This window comes from Cheilinus undulatus, linkage group 12 (genome assembly GCF_018320785.1).
Source record: "Cheilinus undulatus linkage group 12, ASM1832078v1, whole genome shotgun sequence".
NCBI lineage: Eukaryota > Metazoa > Chordata > Actinopteri > Labriformes > Labridae > Cheilinus > Cheilinus undulatus.
This window is the reverse complement of record NC_054876.1, coordinates 31,039,495-31,055,933: the sequence shown is the minus strand read 5'-3', so window position 1 is coordinate 31,055,933 and position 16,439 is coordinate 31,039,495. Positions and strand designations below refer to the sequence as shown.

General features: G+C 39.1%; 1 protein-coding gene and 1 non-coding gene across 2 annotated transcripts; one reads left to right on the top strand and one right to left on the bottom strand.

Moving 5' to 3' along the window:
- Positions 1–310: 310 nt before the first annotated feature.
- Positions 311–11,164, top strand: fhdc3 (FH2 domain containing 3). Its single transcript, XM_041800645.1, has 12 exons — positions 311–392; positions 2,148–2,670; positions 3,725–3,786; positions 5,782–5,884; positions 6,156–6,241; positions 6,440–6,540; positions 6,655–6,725; positions 6,862–6,969; positions 7,118–7,188; positions 9,078–9,195; positions 9,322–9,486; positions 9,703–11,164. The coding sequence occupies exons 2-12, from the start codon at positions 2,200–2,202 to the stop codon at positions 10,948–10,950; spliced, it is 2,604 nt and encodes an 867-aa protein (XP_041656579.1). The 5' UTR covers positions 311–392; positions 2,148–2,199; the 3' UTR covers positions 10,951–11,164.
- A 3,416-nt stretch (positions 11,165–14,580) lies between these two features.
- On the bottom strand, positions 14,581–14,652 carry trnaw-cca. Its single transcript has one exon. It is a non-coding gene; the product is annotated as a tRNA-Trp (tRNA).
- Between the last annotated feature and the right edge of the window lie 1,787 nt (positions 14,653–16,439).

The following is a 16,439-nucleotide window of genomic DNA, read 5'->3' as shown; positions in this document are numbered from 1 at the left end:
AGTATTTTTGTTTATTGATTTGATCAGCCTAAAAAAATCCAATAATTATTTTCAATTTTATCAATGCGCTTTTTTGTGGATTTGCCTGACTTAAAAAACCCAGATTAACAGCCCACGTTGATAATATGATAGCCATAAAACATCATCTTACATGCTGTACATTTATCATAAGAAGCATGCTGACCATTGACCCTCTCTGGGCTCAGTGTGTCTGCTCTGCTCCTCCATTAGGGCGTTTCCACACCGGGCAACTGACTTGAATGTGATTGGTTTGGGCGCGCGCTGCACCTGTGAGAGTGCTGTTCGCGAGATAGACTGGCATTAGCACGCTGCTGGAGCACGAGGCAATATCGGAGCGGGGAGTCATTTGACAGCTTCCTTTACAAAGGAGGGTGAGTGATATGATATTACTCTTGGACGCGTTTGTTAAAGGTTTCGGTCAGTTAAAACGTCGCACTTTTTGTCTCGCGTGGTTCCTACCTGGGAGCTTGAAAAAGGATTCTTTATTGAAACCTACGTGATAAACTGACGTCAAAACTTGAGTAAGAAACTCTCTATTTAGGCCTTTTTATCTAATTTAAGGGAAAACTAAATAATATCAGATTTTAAACATGATTTTCGGAGTTCATTTATTCAACTTTTAAGCATTCGGCATGTGGGCATTCCACCAAGGTTTGCTTGTGTCTGTACAATTACATTTCATTATTGCTGGCTTACCTGTTCATTTAGCTTCCCTTCTCGAAAATAAGCAGCGGTCATATGCAAAGAAGGGTGGCTACTTTAAACCTTCTGAGACCCGAGCTTTTGCATCTAATGTATTTTTAGATAATCTTATTTATTTGGGATAATTAGGATCTAATAAATTCAAAAGGCTCAGCTTTCTCTCTGAACAAGAATTAGTTTTACCTAAAATGATGTCCACTAATCTCCTGAAGGTCCTGTTTCTATAGAAAATACAGCACTGTAGAGGTTTTAGATCAGATGTTTTAGCTGTGTGTTATTCAGTTGTTGTGGGTCTTTATTCAGTGAAAAACGGCATCAGTCTCTGAGAAGTGGAATGGTGGAGTCATTTTTCTGGTTATTTTGATGATGGACAACAAGGACCTGTCCAGGCAAAGAATGGACAAAATGTCCACTAAAAGTTCAGAGTTTCTTGGAAATTTTCCTTTCCATAATCCACACATATTCCCTCCAATTTTAAAGACATCTTTTAAAATTTCTGCAGAAAATCTTAGACATATTTCTCAAGTATCCCATTAAATGTACCCCTTTTTTCAAATATTCCCCAAATGGTTAAGTGAAACTTAACCATATTGCCTACAAATGCTAGTAAAAATTTCTCTCCATATTCCATGTAAATTCCCTGAAAAATTTCAGGCTCATTCCCCAAAATTTCAGGCAATTCCCCTTATAATTTCTTGTCAAATTCCCTAAAGTGTGCTAATACATTCCTTGAAATTCCATGAAAATGATAGAAAATTCCCTAAACATTCAAACAGATTCCTTGATATTTTCACTGCAAATTCTTGAAAATTTGAAAAGGACATCATCCATAAATTCCAAGTCAGATTGCCAAAAATGTACAAATAAATTTCCCAAATTTCCATGAAATGCCTAAAAATTTCAAAACAAATCCCCCCCCCAAAAAAAATTCCAAATTCCCAAAATTTATAAATGCATTTCTAAAATTGCCATTAAATGCCTGAAAATTTTCAAACAAAATTCTCCAACAATCCAAAGAAATTTCCCAAAGAAAATGCAAAAAAAATCTTCCAACACTTCCAATGAAACTCCCCAAAATATGCAAACTTTCCCAGAAATTTCCATGACAAGCCCTGAACACTTCATAGCAAATTCTCCCAACATTTCAAGCAAATTTCTTTTGTGGACATTCTGGACTATTATCTCAGAAATTCTTATAGCAGATATTTATTGAAATAAATAGTTGAATTTTAAAATATGATTCTTTCTTCAGCCATGTTATTGCATTATTGACAAAGAAAACCAGGCAATGAGGAAGATGTGACCCTTTTTGATAGCTGGTAATTATAAAGTATTTATATAAAGTTTTAGTATAAGTGTTTTATTAATATGAGCAATAATAGCTAATACAATTGCAATGTATTTATATTTCCATGCCTCCTCAGATCTTCCACAAAAGGACGCTTCCTCCAATCATCTAGAGAGCTGAGAGATCAGATGGAGGAAGTGCTGATCTTAAAAACTGCCTCTGATTCCAGCTGCTCTTCTCAAGCCTCCTCATCTCGCTCATCACCGGATGCCCAGGAAAATTTACACTCCCAATCATCTTCTCCTGAGCCTTCCACCATGTGTGTGACCACTGTACCCCCTCCTCCTCCTCCACCACCGCCTCCTCTCCCCCCTCCACCCCCTCCTCCGCCTCCTCTTCTTGCCCCTTCTTCTTTTGGCTCTCGAGGGGTCCAGCGTCGTTCCATGAAAAAGCTGAACTGGGACACCATTCCCAGTCAGCGTGTCCTGGGCAAACGTAACGTGTGGACGACAAAGGGGGCGCAGAGGGAACTGGTGCTGGATATCAGGAGCATGGAGGAGTTGTTTAGTCATGTGGACAAACGGGCCTCAATACGCAACTCAAGGGTTATGGGTCTGAAGAACAGTGATGGTTTGGACCTCTTTCCACAGGAGCCTCAGGTGAATTCACAGGGCTGTTTATGTGTGTGTTTCACTCAGAGAATACAGAAGTTAGGGAAGTAACTGAGAAGCAAATAGGAACTACTTTCTAAAAGTTCCCTCTCAATTGTGCAATCAGTGTGGAATTGCTGAAGAAAAACTGATTGTTGCTTCCTCTTACAATGAATACAATGTGAAGTCTGGCTTGACCTCTCATCTGAATAATGTGTACAAAGGGGAAAACTAGAAAGAGCCCTATTATTTATTTATGTATTATTTTTCATTTATTTAAATTTAGCAGATACTGATTATTTTTTATTACTTTGTTAGCTGTAACGGTCCTTGTATGTCAACATATTCTCTCACATTTGAGCATGAAAACAGATCAGTTTGTCCACATTTTCTCTCCTGTAAAATATCTCTCATTTGATTCAGCAGCTACTAGATGCCAGCATATATTGATTGGACACAAAAAAAACAAACCTCACTAAATGACATGTTTTCATGCCACGTAATTTGGCCGATGGCCGGTATTTGTCTACAGGGCTAATATCAATGTTAAACCGGCACATTTGTGCATCCCTATAGAAAACCTAGTCTTTTTTAGTGGTTATAATCAGGGGTGTAGCTAGGGATTTTGGGCCCGCAGAAGGATATTACACATGGCCCCCCTTAATCAGCAAGCCTAGCAATTTTTAGAAATATCTTTGCATTTCAATGTATTTTGAACCATAATTTCCCCACTTATAAGCAGTATTTTTAATATGGTTAAATTACATTTACTTGTATTATTTAACACCATTTGGACAGTTTTAAGGGAGGAGCAGGCCCCCTCCAGTATTTTATTTTATTCTATCTGATACATATTTCAGTCTGTTGACCAATTAATTTAGTCACTTTTGATTCAATAATGACACTAATTACTAAGAAAAATAAAATAAAATAAAAAAAAAACACTTTTTTCTTGCAGACTTCTCAAGGGCCCCTCCCTATTGTGGGCCCAGGTAATCGATACCCTTTTTCCCTCTTGTACAATGCCTATTGTTAAAATACCTTTTATTTTTTCTCTCTTTAGGTCACAATCCTTGACTCTAAGAAGAGTATGAATATTGGGATCTTCCTGAGACATTTCAAGAGGTAAGGATTGCCTAAGCTCAATGGAAACAGTCAAAATAGTTGAAATGAGTATGATACAACCAAGGACACTGAAAAGCAGCAGATAAAACAACCCCAGTCTGACAGAGGGACATTTATTAGAGGCCAAACCCACAGTTAGAAATTCAGACGTCAACACATGAGGCACTTCCACCTTACTAATCATTACCTAACCAGTTTGCTCTTTATCTCAGTGGACCATATTCAAATCAAATGGAAATGCCTCTTAAACTATAATTTAAAAGCACCCAGTACAGTCATTAAAACAACTGTGACTTGTTAACTTTATACTTAAGATGAAAAGAAAAGAGCTCACACCTGGGTGGTGATTAAAACAGAGAGTATAAATGTAGCAGGTTTGTTGAATTATGACTATTTTTTCTTCTTCTTGTTTTCTGTGTAGTTGAATTACTCCTTCATTAATACTTTTTCAAGTGGATGCCATTTAGAGCTCTTGGGTCTCAGCTTAGATGCTCACACTGCTGACAGTGTCTGTCAGGATTTTTGTGCTGTGTTTGTAGTGTTTCCTTTACATGTCACTTGGTGAATTAATACAATATTCTCAATGTTTCCAACAGTGCTCAAACCCAGGGAAATCCTATTTTATTTAAGTATATGCTGTTTTATTTTGTCATTAGTGCCAGGAAAACAGGTGGAATAACAGAATATATGTCAGAGTGAGAAAGGAAGTCAGGGTAATGTTTACATAGCTTGAGCAGTAATTGAGGTTATTTTATTCGAGTTTAACATCACGCGAATCATATAAAAGTATGATTAGTGCCATTATCTGGATCTGATTTCCATAAACTGTTAAAGATAATAACTACCATGGACAAAACTTGGATATTGGTGATGAAATCATCAAACTAACTAGTTCCCTGAATTTTTAGATCATCAACAAAACTTAGAGACTGTGGTGAATTGACTCTTTAGCAGCTGATTCAGTTTCTGTGTTTGGATCTTAAGATGCTGACGCCTACAGTCTAACACTCACTCAGCTCTCACTTTGAATACCAAATCACTCTTTATATGTCAGCACCAATGTTGTCTGCTTTCACATCATATTCAAATTGTTTAAATATCTGTGTGGTATTTATAGAAGTGCACTTGATGATGCTGCTGAATGGTCATTAAATTAACTTGGTGAAAGTACCAGTGGTTTATACAAAGTGGCTGTTTAAATGTTTGCTCTTCTACTGCAGCAGAGAGATGTAATTATATTTATCTGTCTTTGTCTGTTTGAGCATACGTGTCAGAGGAAGTAGATCACCACAGCTATTCCTGACATCACCGCTGAGCAACAGTCCAGTTCTTTTTCTCCTAAGCCCACATGAGACCCTGGTGATGTCTGTGTTTCAGGAGTGGCTCTACATTACAAACACAACACTTGTAGTCCATTTCCTGGACCTGTCTGTGTGTGGGGGCTCCTGATCCACTGGCTCCAGCCTCAGTCCACTCCTTGTGATGTGTCCCTAAGTTCTTTAATCTGCTTTGCATGACAATCCTATGAAGGCTGAGCTCATTCCTCTTGCTTGACACCCTTGTGAAGGGTGAAAGTGATTAACTTCTGGATATTTGTCAAGTCAGCAGTCTTCCCCATGATTGTGGTTGTCTGGACTGAACCAGAGAAGAATAAAGGCTCAGGAAACATTTGCAAATTTGACTTTACCATAACATTCTAATATTTTGAGATTAGAAAAAAAATTCTTGAAATATCACATTTTGTATGGGATGAATTTAAAATCTATGGAAATTTAACTTTCTGAAGTAAGTAGTTTTGAGATGCACCTGCATAATTTATATCATAGTCACTGGGCTATCTTTTCCATTAATTGTTAAAGAACACATTTTAACTATATTTATATCGATAAAAATGAGTAGACTTAAACTTGCTGGGTTATTGAACTCTGATAATAGGTAGAGTCCATGGCAGGATGTGAGACAGCTGTGTTCGTTGTCTTTTGTCTCCCTCTGCAGGCCAGTGGCAGAGATGGTCCAGGATATTTGTCACGGAAACTGGCTCAGATTTGGAACAGGGAAACTGAAGGAGTTGTGTAAACTGCTGCCAGAAGACAGTGAGGTAACATCTCTCGTACATTTCCTCTTTGGAAGCATTAAATAAGCCACATGAATGTTGAAGACCCCTTCAATAAGAATGACTTAGGTATATATTCTATTGAACTGATCGATATTGAGATGTGTGTTCTCTAACTTAGAAAGGAAACAACACTACACCAAAATATATATATTTGCTCTAATTATAGAAAAGCTGTTTGCCACCATTTTGTACCTGAAACTGTCCTTTTCCTCTGAGAGATGATGGCTTAAATGTTGTTGGTGTGGATGCACAGGTGAAGCAGCTGATGTCATTCAGTGGGAACCTGTCTGTGTTACCTGAGGCTGACCAGTTCATGGTGCAGCTGGTCAAAGTGCCAGGGTGAGTCTAGAGTATTTAATGTGTATTTACCCGTTGTCTACTTCTAACACAGATGCATCACAGACTTCACAAACAACACATCCAAAAGAAAATAAATGTATTTGTCCAGTTCTTAGATATTAATAAAAGGTACAAACAAAACTGAGAACACTTCAACAGCTGGTGCACAAATGATTTGTTGCTGTGGTCTGTCTGCAGCTATGAGGAACGCCTGAAAGCGATGGTGCTGAGGGAGGAATTCTTTCCTTTAATGGAGGAGGTGAAAAACTCTGTTGCTGTCATGACCAAGGGAGCTAATGGTAGTATTTAACACATAAATTTATACCGTATCCCTAATTTCTTCTAAATCCCACAGTTCTTCATTAGTATTTTTTGCCTGTGTTGTTTGTCTCCATGACTTTATTTCTCCTTAGAGCTGTTAGACTGTGATGACCTCCATACAGTTATTCGGCTGGTCTTGAAAGCTGGGAATTACATGAACGCTGTCGGTATTTTTCTTTCAGAATTATAGTTTTATAACTTACACTACAAATGCATTTAAGGCCTTTTTCTGTCAGAGGCTCTTCCCTTAGCTGTTTTTTTCCCTCTTGAATTAACCACAACTATAATTTATCCCTCAGGGTGGGTACAGTGCCAATGCCATTGGCTTCAGAATGACCTCTCTGCTCAAGCTGGCAGACACCAAGGCCAACAAGCCGGGTATGAACCTCATGCACTACGTTGCCAAGGTGAGGAGGAGGCCTGCTGATAGATGATTCTGAAGAACTTTTGAGAAGAAAGCTGCTGTGATACTTTTTTCTCTGCTCCCTTTTTACCTTTATTTCCTGTTTCTTCTCTTTAACCACTATTGTCCCTCTCCTTTATCTCCACCTACAGCAAGCAGAAGATATCGATGCAGAGTTGCTGACATTTCCCAGTCAACTTCAACACATTGGCATGGCATCAAGGTAATAAGAACACTGAAATCTATTTGGTAATTTATTTTAACATGGTTTGATGTGTTCCATGGTTTGATCAGTTTCATTCTGATGTTTAATTGTGTTGGCTTGAGGCACTGTTAAATCTCCTGTGAGGAACTTTTGGTTTGGATTGAATTTAATAAGCCTTTTTGACAAAGTACTTAACAAAAAATCTGCTGCAGTCTTTTAACCCTAATATGTATCACATATTTGGAGTCTTTGCTGTAGAAAATATATATATAAAAATAGGCTGTTTATGCAGTGTTCTTTAAATGACCTTATTCTGCACCACTAACCCCAGTCTAGGACTTTTAAATATAACTTTGTAGAAATAGTCTTTAACCCTCTGGTATCAGTCAAATTTACTGCTCTATTAAGTTATTTCGGACCAAAATATCCACATAAAAAAATATCAATAAAAAATAATATCAAAAAGTGTTTATGCATTTTTTTCTGACTGAAACCTTGTATTCCACTTCAGTCCTGATCAAAACTACCAAATGTGTGAATATTTTCAGGGTTTTAAATTTTAAAATTGATTGAATATTTGTTAATTCAAATATGTTTCAAATTTTGTTCGTTCATGTTTTTCATAGGGATTAATGAAAGTGGGCATTGGCTTATGAGGATGGTAAATATTAAAGCTGACTGTACAAAATATTATCATGCATCAAAATTATTTTGTTGCTTTTTTCCCTGACATATCCAGGACTGTGACTGAAAAATCCCCCTAGGCCCTAGTTATTGAATGTTTTGAATACAAGTTGTTTTGGAGAATTTTGTCATAAAAAATATCAGTGATATTGTGCAATCAAAATGGCTTTTAAATGGCTAAAATTCCCCAAATACTTGGTACTTTCAAGCAGGACCAAAGTTAATTTAGAGATTTAACCTCAAAAGACAGTAAGACATTTTTACTTTCAAACTTTCAAATGGTTAATGATATTTAATCACGATTAATCTCATGATTTTGTTGCCTATCGCAATTAATCTCTCTTTTTTTTACATTTGAAAAAATCCACTGATTTGCCTTTAAAGCTGTTTTTGTTTCATTTTGAATTTGTTTCCTGTCTTAAATAACAGACATTGATGTCCTATTAGAAGATCAACCTGCTTTATTTTGAAATAAAATGTTGCTGGCATCGGGCCAAAACCTTCATTTTCAAAATCACCTCTATTAAGGGAATGAAAGAAAAACACAGCATTTTCAAGTCAATTTTAAAACTGTATTGTTATAGTCAGCATTTTTGATACTTTTTGTTGTTTTTAAATTTGTTAAAACCCAATTGCACTGATTGATGGGAAAAAAATTTAAATAGTGAAGAGTGGAGATACAAGGTTTTGGCTTGACACAGGGATATGGAACTTTGGGTAGACTGAAGATCATGACATGAATTTAACCAGAGATAAAAGGAACTTGTTTGAAAATGAAAAAGGGAACGATAATAGGGAAAGTGTTAAATAACACAAGGTGCAGATGGCTTTATAGTTATCCACTAAGCTGTTTATTTTGCTGCAGGGTTTTTTAGGGAAATAAGATGTTAAGGAGCAGTGGTGGACTTATTTTATGTCACGCTAGCTGCAGGGAGATGTTACAATAAAGCATGCAATCAATGCTATTTGGAAAATAATCCATGCAGAAAATAAGGACATTAATCACATCACATGCATTCATTTAGGCTTACAGACAACAGACAACAAACTGTCAACGTTTTTTATGTTAAAGTGGACATTCATGCCATGTGTAGCTCATTAATATAGTCACTTCATTTTTTTTAGGCCATGAGGAGGTACCAGTATTAACTTCAGCCTCTTCACAGGAGCTCAAAGTGTTGCCTTTGATACGTTTACTTAATGTGCAAATGTTTATATGACAGAATTTGCAAAGAGGAGGTGATCTCAGACTATGAGAGAGAGGTCAAGAAGATCAAGGAAGTGAAATTGTACACCAGCAGACATCCTGCCCTCTTACAGCAAATGCAGACATTTTTCATGGTAAATTTTTTCCTTATTTCTTGATCTTAGATGTGCTAAATCTCTCTGATGTGCAGAAATGTCATAAAACTCTAGTGATGACTTTGTCCATGCTTGATTTGTCATCATTCTTTCTATTTTTGTCAGAGGGCTGAAACAAAGCTGGCTGATGTGGAGTCTTTCATACAGGATCTCAGTGTCGTGAGTGACCATGTTGCTGAGTACTACTGTGAAGACCCGGCTACCTTTAAACTGGGGGAGTGCTGCTCCATCTTTCACTCATTTTGCCAACGATTTGAAGCAGCTGTACAGGTGAGGGTAGAAAAAACAATATTAAAATAGCTGTGGAATTGATTGCATTATTGGGTAACTAAAATATTGGTTTGTATTCAATGGCTTTTTTCTAAGTTTTACTCTTTTGATGGTTTAATGTTTTGAATTGGAACTACCTCCATCTGCCTCCTCTTACTTTGTTTCATAAGTCTGCTCTGTTATGTCTAATTGATATCTCTTTTTGCATGGCTGTAGGAGAACCGAGAGCGAGAGCAAGCAGAGGAGAGACGCAAGAGGAGGGAGAGCGTGCGTGTTGCAGCCAAACGTCGCTCCACTGTGTCCTGCTCCAGACCTGAACCAAATCATGACTCCAGCCTAGAGTCAGTCTTACAAAACTTCCTTTCCACTGTTCCAGAGGGACTGTCCAGATGCAGGAAGAACACGCTGCCCACAATCAAAGGATCACCGTCTTTGTGCAGCTCCAAGACTGTTCCACCTGTAGAAAAAACAGAAACTTTGTCGGGGTCTGCACAAGATCTTTCTGAGAATAAGCAACCTAAACTGCAGGAAGAGCAGGAGCCACTGCTGGAAAACAAAGATGAGGCTGAGAAGATGCGCAAGATAACTCGGAAGGTGCTTCACTACCAAAAAAGTCTCGACAGGGACAGAGTTCAAGGTACTCCTCAGCAGTCAAAGAGGGCAGCCAACACAGAAGCTTCCCCAAGCACCCCTCAACAATCAGAGAGAGCCAACAACACAGAAGTTCTCCCAAGAACCCCTCAACAATCAGAGAGAGCCAACAACACAGAAGTTTCCCCAAGAACCCCTCAACAGTCAGAGAAAGCCAACAACACAGAAGCTTCTCCTAGAACTCCTCAACAGTCAGAGAGAGCCACAAATACAGAAGCTTCTCCTAGAACTCCTCAACAGTCAGAGAGAGCCACAAATACAGAAGCATCTCAAAGAACCCCTTATCCTAGAGTCAGAGACTACTTCTTTGCTAACAACCCAGGCTCCCCGTGGACTATCCTGAGCCCTTTAACCTGCCCCAAAGAAAACCCAACCTCTCAAAACAGACATCCCAGACGACCGTCATCATTAGGCGGAGATGACCAGGACAACCTCTGGGTCTCCAACCAGGGAACTTCTCCATCTGGAGGTGCTGCGTCTCTTCCTGAGTGCCCCAGTAAGAGAGCGACATCCCGGGCTCCAATCCTCAGGTCGGTGTCTGTGGATGAAGCCAAGAGATCTCCGACATCGCTCATTCGACTGGGAGAGCTGTTCCACAGAAGCATTTCTCAAAGGTCGCACTCATCTGGATCGAGGACAGAAATAGTGAAGGAAGCAGAAGAAGGAGACTGTTTACTGCTCGGCAGGAAGTCAGAGAATCATGTAGAGGGGCGTGAGGGCACTTCAGGGATCAGATCTTTTTTCAGACGCATTGGAGGTAGAAGTAAACCTTTCGATGTGGACCAGCAGCACTTTAAAGGATCTTATACTTGATTTTGTGCATAGTTTTTTTTTACAGAGACAGATGAAAGGCTTTTTAAAGATTGAAATTCCTCTTTTATTTTTTTCACTGTACTCTTTTACCCTTCAGTGGAACCAAGGCAAATGGGGACTTGCTTTGAACTGTATGGGCTCAGACTTCAAACCAGAAATCATAATATATATCTTTTTTACTTTTTTGTGCAATAAATGATTATTACCTTTTTAATTGTACTTGTATTCGGGTTATGCATTCAAAAAATAATATAGCTTACCCTTCAGGAGAATTTTTTCTCCTGTATCCTTTCCAAAAAAAACATTCAAAGTGTAATTCAAAGGAATTATAGCAGCCATTTTTTTGCTACTGATTTACAGGCATAAAACACCTGGTAATGAGGTATTTACAGGTATATTCAGTACAACATCCTGACTTTGAGCATGATAGTGTTTTTGCACAACAGTTTCAGAGTTTAAAAGAAGAAAATACAAATGATTATTTTTGCTCACTGACCTGACTAGTTGCTGATCTTGACTTAACCTGGCCTTTGCATAGCAACACAGACAAACTGCTGCATGCCACTACTCTAGGTGTATCTATCCTTTTCACCAGACCAGCAACTTTCTTTAATTTATCAGGAAACAACAAGAATTCCATAAAACCTCCAGGCTCAACATGGAGGCTTGATGCTTTTCACTTAATATTCACTTGGATTGAAATTGTCATTTCTACAATAATACTCTTGTAAGTTCAGATGTTATGCTCTACCAATTTTGGACAAGACAGTGTTTAGCTGCTTAAGTTTTACATAAAAAAAAGTAGTTATGATGAGGGTACGTCCTTGTGGTGTCATCAAAATGATGACAGAATTCGAGGTAATCACTTCTTTAACCGTGGATTTAGTGTGAACTAACATAACTTAAGTCAAAACTTGTACAGAGCTGGCAACAGGCCATTGTAGTCTGAGCCTGGCCTTAGGAACAGCTGCTCAGTTTCCACTACTTGCATTTCACTTCATCTATTATTTCTTCTCTCCTTCAGTGTGTCTAGGAGGCAGATTTTCAGGGAGTTGATTCACTTTTAGGCCTTTATCCTTTTTGAAGATACACCAAGAGCTTTAAAAATCCAGACTGCCTGATAAGTAAATGTTACAATAGTAATATTCATCTAAAATGTCAAATTCCTCTCCAGTTCTGTCATCACAATAAGGCCGCTTGAATGGGGCACTTGGCTGTTGGGTGAAGCCAGCCCCTGCACCGTCACTGTGCCACCCTCATGTCTCTGCTCAGCAGCAGCTTAGATTTCGGACAGAAAGAGAAGAAAGAGACATTCAGCTGTGTTACTTAGGAAACCGGGTTTGTTTACAGCCATTTTATTTGAGCTCTTGCAGTGTAATAATGCTCTCTTCAACAAACTGCTCTGTACAGACTCCTTTCTGACTGTTCTGTTGTCCTCCCACATCCATCCCTCCCACTGGCTGGCACTCAATGGGGACATTTAAGCCTGGCATTTTGGAATAAAGGGGCACAAGAGGGAATTTGGAGGAATATGGTTGTTTTTAAAAGGAATTTGACCGCACTGGGACAGCGAAAATGAAGGCTTTTCTCTTTGTGTGAGGCTCTGTCTTCATGGAAATCAAACAAAAATCTCAAAGTAAGGCCTTGTTCACCAGCAGAGGTAACAATGTCATACTTGGAGGAGCACGCTGCGTCAACAGCGCACAGTGAACAGCCGCCAACCCTGTTTGATGTAAAATGAGAGCCGGAGAGCACAATCAGACCATTGTGACAGAAAGTAGAGTACTGGTATGGAGCATCTCATGTGAGTCAGCTCCTGAGGACTCAATGTGACCTGTCGTCGCTCACCAGGGCCGTGCTGATCAGCTGTGAGCTCACAGTTTCAGTGTGTATGTGTGTTTATGTCTGTGTGCTAGTGAAAGATGAGAAACGGGCTTGAAGAGAGAGGAGAAGGGCGGTACAGTTTGGGAAACTTAGGCTGAGTGAGAGAGGGAGGGAGAGCTGCAAGTTGTATTGTGAAGAAGCATTTAAGCAGAGAGGAGGAAGAAGGAGAACATCTTGAAGACAGTAAATGCAGACGAGCAGACTAAATTCTGTTTAAAGATGAAAGAGCCTGAACTGTAAAAAAAAGAAAAAAAAATCCTGGATTATTTCTTACTTGGGAGCTGACTGCTGCACTGAAAAGGTAAATGAATATTCAGCATGTTTCTTGGATGTATAATAACACATAAGCTTTGCATATTTTGTGAAAATATCTCAATTTTATAGCTTAAAGCATCAAAAACTGAGGCAAAACAATCTTGTACAGAGTAGCATGTTAAAGTAGGTATTTCTTGCTGAAATAAAATCCCTGCTTGCTAGTATCATGATGAAACATTACACAGAAGGAACTGTTCATGCTCTAAACTTAATCCAGCACAGCAGCTCTGAGCGTTAGACTGTTTACATGTGTTCTAATAAGATTTAGGCTGGGAAGGAAAGCTAAAGGCACTTTTAAGAGCTGTGTTTTAAATCACTTTGGTTTTAACTGACATTTCTGCTCTGGAATACCTGTAAAAAAAAAAAAAAAAAAAAAAAAAAAGAAAAGCTCAACCTTTGGTACCGAGTGTCTGCTTCATTTAAAACTTGGTAAGAGACCCTTGGTGGAGATAAGGGATAATTGGGACAGACAGTTGAATGGGACAGTTAAACAGAAAAGCTTTTATTTTCTCACCTACTCTCACTCTCACTACTCTCCTGAGGAATTTTATTTCACCCCCATGAATCCGCAGTCTCGTTCTTTTGGTCTATACCCAGAGCTCGTGACCATATGGGACAGTTGGGATGAAGATCAGCCAGTAAACTAAGAGCTCTGTTTCCTCTTTACAAATGGTCTTGCACAATGTCTGCAATACTGCAGATGCTGCACCAGTCCACTTGTCAATCTCACAGTCCATCCTACCCTTCATCGTGAACAAAACCCTGAGGTGGCTACTTGAACTCCTTCAGTTGGGGCCCATCTTGGTGCCCTAATGTTTAAATAATCGCCATAAAAGCGCCCTCTCTGATGCCCCTAAAGGCAGACAGTATGATTAAGTGCCCCCTTAGTGGATAAAACTTGACACTGTGCCCTGTTTAGTACTCTTTAGTATGTGGACAAATTTGAGAAGTGAACTCAGTACTATTATGTGGACAAAAATTGACAAAGTGCTCTCAAGACTGCCTTTTAAATAGACAATGCATGATGAGTTGCCCTTCATGCTGCCCTTTCAGTGGACAACAGGTGATGGAATGCCCCCACATGGTTTCCTTCCAGGGGCCATGGTGCCCCCTCAGTGGATGAAACCTTTTTACCATTTCCCTCCTGCCCCTTAAAGATCCTGAGTCTACCACTGACCTAAAGTATGTATGAATCTATTATTTCAATTTTCTCAAATGCTGACTCCAGTGTATTTCTTTATGCAACATTCAGATAAAACGCTCCTGTTAATCTAATAAGGATAATATGCATGATACTATGAGTTATGGTATGCAAGACTATTGCTCAGAAATTTACATTGGCAATGTTGGTTTGGATAATTGATGGTTTCTCTGTTTCCTGACACTGGAGTCAGCTGACCACGTAAAGGAATACCATCTGGAAGAAATAACTGACCCCGACGTGATTTGAACACGCAACCTTCTGATCTGGAGTCAGACGCGCTACCGTTGCGCCACGAGGTCCTGTATTCACCGTCGAAGGTCTTGGTTGATTCCAAATCGCTGTGTCATTGATGGGACTACCTCTGTGTCGTGTGTCCTCCAGTGTGGCTTATCGAAAACTCTTAGAAATATTAATTTGAAATATGGCAACACAGAACTCTGTTAGCGAGTGTACCGGATATTATCTGTTATTTAATTGTTTAAATTTGTTAGTTAAAGCGTCTTTCTTCGGTTTCCGTCGTCTTGCTCGCTATGTCACATGAGAGCACGTGTCTATGACAAGGTGAGGTGACATACGTGGGCTTTTAATTCAAAGCGTATGTCTCTGTAAACTGGTAAATTTTGGGCTGCTGAAACTTTTACATGTCCGCAGTCAGTCACTAGATGGTGCAGTTCAACCAGGTTGACTTATGCATGCTCCCGTCTTTCACTGAAACTTTTGAGCACAGATTCAGGAAGACCCTCTAAAACAGGTAGGCTTCTAAAGTTTAGTTAGAAATGTAATATATCAGTAAATCTGGATTAAGTTATACATTTAATAGAAGATTTTCACATGTTATGTGCTATTTGTTCATAGTCCTTTACAAACAGAGAACTTACAGTTGTAGCTGCATCAAAACTTCAGTAGCAAATTTTCTAGAGTCCTTGTGTTCTCCTGGTCATCCTTTTAATCAGCTGCTGAAATGCTTTCATGTCTTCTAATCCTACCTGTTTTCTGCTTAGATAAGAGGAGGAACTTCTGGAGAATCTTGGACACCCACATGCTGAACTCCATCGGTGACCGGCCTGATCAGAAAAAAAACATGGACGGGTAAGTGCACAAAAATTATACAACACTACATAAAGTCAGAGCAATTGTAAACATAACACAGCTAAAACTCCCATAGCTGTTTGAGAATGATTTGGTTCTCTCACATACAGTGATGACTTTGTTGTCATCATGGTAACATTAAGCAGATTATTTTCATCAGTTACTATTAAATACCCATACTCTGTGTTTTTATAACTGTCCGTCCTGCTCCATCTGTAGCCACTCTGATTAGGATGCATGCTGGGTTCTGTCTGCACTGATGAGCCGGGTTTAAACATCAGGGAGCTAGAGCAGTGCAGGGAACATTGATTAGCAAGCTAAATGTCACACTGTTGCCAGCAAGGTGAACTGATGTAAGTTCTGTCAGTATTTATGCTTTTCTCCATATATTTAAGTTATTTTGTACACCAAAAAAGGAGCAAGTTAGCCAGACTGAAGCGGTTGTCTGCCAAAGGAGAAAGCATGGACAACTGTTACAGCCCCATGTTTTTCGTATGTACTCTACTCTTTACTTGTTGCAAAAGTATGATGAAAATATAATGTACGTAAAGCAATTGCATGTTACTGTGCATAGTAAGAGCTTTGCGGTGGTGCAGTGGTTAGCACTGTCACTAAACTGCAGAAAGGTTCCTGGCTTATACATGAATTTTGGTCAACTTGTCCATGATGTGCTCATTAGGTTAACTGGTTAATTGTCCATAGATGTGCATGTGAATGTTCCTGGAAGTTTGTCTCTGTAAGTCAGTCCAGTGATTGACTGAAAGCCAGTGCAGGGTGTGCCCTGCTTTTCACCCAATGACAGCCAGGTTTGGCCCCAGCCCCAGACCACAAATGGGACAAGAGGTATAGAAAATGATAGATGGGTAGATGGGTGCACAGGATAATGAGCATGTAATAGCCCTGGGTGAAATACTGTACTCTAGAAAAGCTGTACTGCACATGGCATGAATATGCTTTATTTTCATGAAGAGAGTGAAGGATATTATAATTATAGGTT